The sequence below is a fragment of the Montipora capricornis genome, chromosome 14 (genome assembly GCF_036669925.1).
Source record: "Montipora capricornis isolate CH-2021 chromosome 14, ASM3666992v2, whole genome shotgun sequence".
NCBI lineage: Eukaryota > Metazoa > Cnidaria > Anthozoa > Scleractinia > Acroporidae > Montipora > Montipora capricornis.
In genome coordinates this window covers 22,621,785-22,628,326 of record NC_090896.1, presented here as the reverse complement: position 1 = coordinate 22,628,326, position 6,542 = coordinate 22,621,785, and the positions used below count along the sequence as shown (strand labels likewise).

Here is a 6,542-nt window from a genome sequence, read left to right as displayed (position 1 = left end):
TGGTGTCATCTTTGAGGAATTACCACACCCTTGTCATATTAAAAACGTTGAAATAGTCTCGAAGCGATTAAAATAACGCAAATTTATATTTTGAGATGACGTTCTCGTTGCCGTCGCCGTTGTCGTTGCTTAAGCTCCCTATTATCATATGGCCCGTACGGCCGGCCCCGCGCACGCTTTCATTGTAACGTAAAACTGCGCGAGCAGGGCCGGGGAAAAAGCTGTACGGCCCTACTAGGAACACGTAATGCTATGTGCAATGCAATTTTAGGGGATTTCGTCGATTTTAAACATCCAAGTCATTTAGAGCCAGAAAAGCAAATGCAAACAATATATTGGATACATTTTCTGTGCAAATTTTTGTTTGTTATTTCGTCAAAACTTCATCTTCTGAGTGCTCATGAATAGTGTAAAGAGCCCTTATGATAAAATGCTTATTGACTGAGTTTAGGTTGGTTATTTAATAGTAATACATGAAGCAGCAGTTATCCTAGCAACCTTTATGGCTTTCCTAATTGGTGTTGATAGAAGAATCCACCTTACAAGAAGGGGTTTCTCTCCACTAACTAAAAAATTCACTAATTAGCAGGTAGTTTGAGGGGAATATTGTGTGTGAATGGTGAGTTGAGTAAAAATCATAGACAAAAGTTAGGGTTAGTCTGAAAAAACTGCTACATTCATTACCTGTGAGGGTAGTCATCAGATAGATAATACTCTCTCAATTCATCAGCATCCATTCCACAGAGAAGGTAATGGAAAATGTGGAAATTTTTGCCACCCTGAAAAACAAAAACGATGGCGATGGCGCAAGTATTTCTAAAAACATGCCACAACTGTAGAAAAATCCATGGTCATGCTTCCTAATGCATTTGAAAAGTAAAATATGACACACTTCAGTTTCCAGAGGCCCCGGAGTAAATTTGAAAGTGGGGGGGGGGGGGGGGGGAATGGGGGCTAGGTTTTGGTGTGGATCGCAGAAGTGTGAGCTGAGGGGGGAGAGGTTTAGGAGAAAACCTCAGCAGGCCCTGGTTCCTACAGTCATCTGGAACTTCACCACTTTAATTCATAAAAATGTTTCTAGGAATGAAACCAATGTATATGTTGCAGTTAATTTTTGTTTTTTGTCCTTGACCACCTTCTGGGCAAATTTGTCGACTGCATTATCAAGCTCCTGTTCTGCATGAATTATTTCGGCTATTGCGGGTACATCCGTGGTCATGATACCCAGGCCCTGGCCCTGACTCCTCTCCACATTTAAAGCTTGGCTACTAAGCACTCGTTCGTTTTGTTTCAATATCGAAGGAATTTCAACTTTATGGTGAAACCTTGATTGTTTGTCCTTGTTGGTTTAAAGCAATAGAACGTTACTGGAACTTCAAACTTTATTGTATTACATTTTTTTCCAAAATCTGTGCTTCTAAATTCGGGGTGCGGCTTATCTACGGATGCGGCTTATACATGGACGTTTACGGTATTTTTATCTAGGTAATTTTTTTGAAACTACAATCATAGACAAAACTGTTGGGAAGGTCAGCACTTTTGAAGTCTTCATTGCTTCTCTCCCCTCCCCCCTCCTTCAATGTTGTGCAAAACTGAATCGTTTCAGTGGGAAATTGTTCAGTTACCTTCCAACATTGAATAGGGGAAAGGGGGGCTATATAAGAGAAGGTAGAACTATTTCTTTTGCGCTTTAACAGAAGCAGGTTGAAATACAGCTCTGGTGCGGCCATTTACATAACCTTCCCAACTACTCTTTTCTATGATTGTAGGTTTTTTATCAACTGTCTAAAAGGGGTTTTCCTTTTTTGGGGGTGTAGTTAGTTTTTTTAGGGGGCCTAAAAAAGAACAAGGCATTTCTTTTCTCCATTCTACTTGTCCTCCCCTCCCTGATCTTCCCCTTTGCCTCTATCCTACCCCACCTTTCCTTCACAGACCTACCCCCCTCACCTTCCAGGTAGCTAGCCTTAAGCCTTATACCCACCCCCTCCACAACACTTCTCAAAGACAATTCATACTACTCAAGACTTTTCTATTTACTCACCCAAACTTGAACTTGCTCTCCCAATCTCTGGATCTGCTGCCCTGCACTATCTTATCCACTTGACCACACAAGCAACTCATACAAATTCCCCATAATAATTTATAATTAAATATTTCATTATTCATCCCAGGCCACTATCGGTCCAAACTTCGATTTATTGACATTTGGACATCACAGCCACAAGTGGTAAATCTAGCAGTGATAAAATGGTGGAGTCATGCCAATGCAATAGCATATAACTAAATGAAATTGATTTCTATAAAGAAATACAGGAACTGAAAAAAACTCACAAAAAAAATTGTTACTTATAAGATGATTTTTACAGCAAGGTCAAACATTTCTTGGAAGAAAAAACAGAGAAGCAACTCGGCCTTTCAGGAAGCGAAGATTGATCTGAGCCGAAACAGTTAACAAACTGGGAACATCAGATGATTACTCAAAAGAAATGGGCTTACAGCAACGGCATACTCCGGCACAGGAAACATCTAGAAAGTAGTTCCAAAACATGAACCGTTTCAAATCTTGTCCCAAGTGCACAGTTGAATTTCTCACAGAGGACACACCTCTAAAAAAGTGGCTTCAAGAAATTATGCAGAAATCAACCAGAAAGTTGTTAACACACTCGTCAAAATGTGCTTATTCCATGCTTAGAAAATGCCCACCAACCAATGGCAGCTCCAACATTCCTCTCTTTGATAGAGATCAACTGAATGGTAAAAGGTCACAGTCCACTGTACCCCAAGAGTACTAATTGCTCTTAGGAAAAATCACTGATATTAAAAAACCATTCTGCTTGAGTAGTGACCAAATATAGGGGGTCTGGCTGCCTGAAATAACTCAAAAGTTAAAAGGGGCAGGCAGCCAGTATTACAATTTGTTTAGGATAATTTAGGTCAGACACACATACATGTACCCACACATATACATCGCAAAAATAGGAGGAATATAAAAACAATAATCATAGTTAGTACCGAATATTAAACTTGCTGTAATTATAGTACTGTTCTAACAAAAGGAAGATAGTAAGATTGTTTTGCTGCAAGTCTAGTATTATATTTATGAATATTAGTTACTTTAGTGAAAAATGAATGAAAGGCAGTAGGTAGGAGCTGACCCCTTTATCCAACAAATGAAAGACTGCTTTACTTCCAATAACCATCAACCAATAGTCTTAACCCAGCCAATGACGGTTGTTTTAGACAAAACACTTCAAATAAGTGATACTCCAATCACTACAATGCATGCCAATCCTTTACCTAGCTGGAATGCAGTGTCTGACACTTGCAGACTAACCCTAACTCACAGTTATATTTGAAAGCTAACCATTTTAAAATGGGTGCTTAGACTCAAATACTGCTTATCAACGCTAATCAAATGGGTGCTTAGACTTAATAAATACTGTTTATCAGCGATATTTGATGTAGACAGTCTGCAGTTGTCATACACCTCCTGGAATGCTAACTGGTTTACATTATAAGACAGTGCATAACCCTAATCACTAAATTGAAAGCTTAACCCTAATTCCTAAAATGCAGGCAGTGTCCCAGTAACCTTACAAGAAGGCTAACCATTCAAAATGAGTGCTCAGCAAACCTAAATCACTATGCTGAGCATTTGACCCTAATCACTAAAAATAATTTTGTTGGTCTTTGATAGCACCCGAGAGCAAACTTTTACACAGTTTTTGAAAAATTTACCTACTTAGTTAAAAAAACATTACCTAGTTAAGAAAATATTACCTACTTGGTTAAAAATAAAATCACCTGGTTAGAAAAAAAAAACTAGTTGAAAAAATAAAATCACCTAGTTAGAAAAAAACTAACTATTTGAGAATAAAAATTAACTGAAAACAAAAATTAACTGCAACATATATTTGAAAAATTAGTATATAATCAAGGAGCCCGGTAGCCTGGGGCTCTCAAAGAATAGCTCTGGGCTCCTTAATTTTTCACAGCAACGCCTTTCACTTCATATGTTGGGCTCCTAAGTTCTCAGCGTTTAGCTCTGAGGGCCCCTTTAAAATTATTATTTGCAAATTGACAGATTGTGTGTCAATTGTTATCCACAGGATAAAGTTATCCCACCTTCGAACAACTGGGGCTTGAACTGTGTTTTGCTCTCACCCCCAAGTAAAAACAGTTTACATTTACAATCTAGTAGTAAAAAAATCTTAACATAATTTCTCAGACAAACACTTGCCAATGGGGTTTTTAAAATATAGCTGAAGAGAAAGTGCTGGTCCCTTTGTAATCACCTCTGGAAATGGATACTTAAGACTTTTAGAATTTTTTCCGGATAAAGACGTTGAACACATCTAGAAGGCCTCGTCTCACAATTCTTGTCATTAACATTGTGGGACATTAAACAAACCTACACTGTAACACAGTGTTTGCATTTAGAGTAGCCCGGAACACAGTTTCAGGACGGTGTAAGCTTAATTGGGACCTGGAACTGTGTCCCCGGCCTACTCTTTGCAAACACTGTGTAGGAGACAGTTGGTACGGGACCCTGAGTCCCAATCTAACCTTTTACACTTTGACCTGTAGACCTCAATTTAAATGCCCACAGTACCTTTTGCTGATGAACAAGCCTTGATTTCTCCAACATGTACGGATGCACTTTTCCTGCAGTTAACAAAAACGTTCATTACCTCCCTTGGAATCAGCCACAAAAAATAACAGACAACACAACTAAGTAGAAGTAACTTTTTCATACACGCTCAAAAAACAATTTGGGGTAAAATGTTGGTTGCAACTGAGAGGCTGCAGCCAATTGTTTCGCTGACTTCCATGATGACATCTTTCAAATTGCAAGGAACATTTTATTACCAAAACAAGGAATTACCAGTAGTGCAAATTAAATGCAAATAAATGGAGTGGAATGGGATGGTCTGAGTGCATAGAGTTCCATGACTTATTCATGGCCCTTTTTTGCTTTCTCTGAACACCAAGTATTTAATTTGTAAATGTGCTTTGCACAATATTATTACACAAAAAACTGTCCTCTGCAAAGGAACTTATACAAGTCTTAGTCTAAGATTATTTTTCCTCTCTTATTCTCTTCACCAACAAAAACATTATCTTTTTTTCGTAAATTTTCATGGAAACTCATTAAAGTCGTTAAATCACTGTTATGTTGCAAATTTAGTTGACACCACAGCTTAACCCAGTATAAATGCCTTAATCAAGATATCTGACTTCACTCATGTACATGTAAGTCAAAAGTACATGTATTCAATGTTTGCCATATGACTTCACCAATTGAAGGTTAGCTAATAAAGATTAGGGCTAGGGTGATTTCTTGAAGTCTCGAATAATAATAATAATAATAATAATAATAATAATAATAATAATAATAATAATAATAATAATAATAATAACAATAATAATTAATGATCGTAATGATAAGACTTTATTTTGACCACGTAAAACACCCAGGAGCCGGAGGCTCGTAATGTGTACGTTGACTAAAAAATATACAAAAGAAAATTCCTAAACTACATGTACATGTATTTACAAGATAAAATTTATCAATACAATTCATAAATATTCTAGAAACGACCAACTATCTATCAATACAAATATACTATAAACACTTAATGTAAAAGCTATAAAAATCTATTGCCTCATATTGGCCCCATAGGGCGCGCTTGAAAGAAGGGAGTTCTTTTGCCTCCATCACCTTGAATGGGATGCCATTCCATAATCTAGCACAAATATATGAAAATGATTTATGCAAGCACTCTATAATAATAATAATAATAATTATAATAATAATAATAATAATAATAATAATAATAACAACAATAATAATAAGGTCTTTATTGAAGTCATCAAACAAATGTTACGACTTACAACATATCGTAAAATGCAGTTAAAACTGTATTAAAATGCAAAGCACTAAATTAATTAGGATTCATTTAAAGTCGAAGAGGCATCTATTAATTTTACAAAGCATTTCTTAAACCTCTCTGTTTTGACACTTGGGATGTGGCAGGGTTCTGCTTTTCCGTGGGGGTGTGAGGGATTATCCACAATACTACTCCATAATCTCAAATCCTCATCTTTGATATTCTGTTTGATAGATCTTACATGTACATACTGTACGCACCCAAATCTCAATGCCCTTTTCTGTAGCCTATCAATTTGACTCAAATACTTACTATAAGCAGCAACACCCTAAACTCAGATACAGTAAGTAAAGAGTGACATAATACAATGTACATGTAAGAGAGTTAAAAAGATACTGAAGGTCGAAAATACTATGACCATTATTTTTGCACACTCTGAGGGTATGCATACGCTTAAGAGCTCTGTCCATCAAGTCAACAAAATGCTTATTCCAGTTGCATGGTTGGCGAATCCTGAAATGTCACTCCAAGAAGCTTCAGATACGACACACGTTTAATATCAACAATTTCATCAGGAGAGGGCAAAGTTGTTCTTCCTTTCATGACAAGTTCCTTGGTTTTACTCAAATTGAGTTTCCTTAAATTCTTCAC

General features: G+C 36.9%; 1 protein-coding gene across 1 annotated transcript in view; it reads right to left on the bottom strand.

Moving 5' to 3' along the window:
• Positions 1-6,542, bottom strand: part of LOC138032561 (myosin IE heavy chain-like) — a 56,778-nt gene that overhangs the window by 36,344 nt on the left and 13,892 nt on the right. The window contains exons 5-6 of the mRNA XM_068880268.1: positions 4,613-4,665; positions 685-779 (exon numbers count right to left, since the gene is read on the bottom strand). Coding sequence (XP_068736369.1) covers positions 685-779; positions 4,613-4,665 — 148 coding nt within the window. The remainder of the gene's footprint in view (positions 1-684; positions 780-4,612; positions 4,666-6,542) is intronic.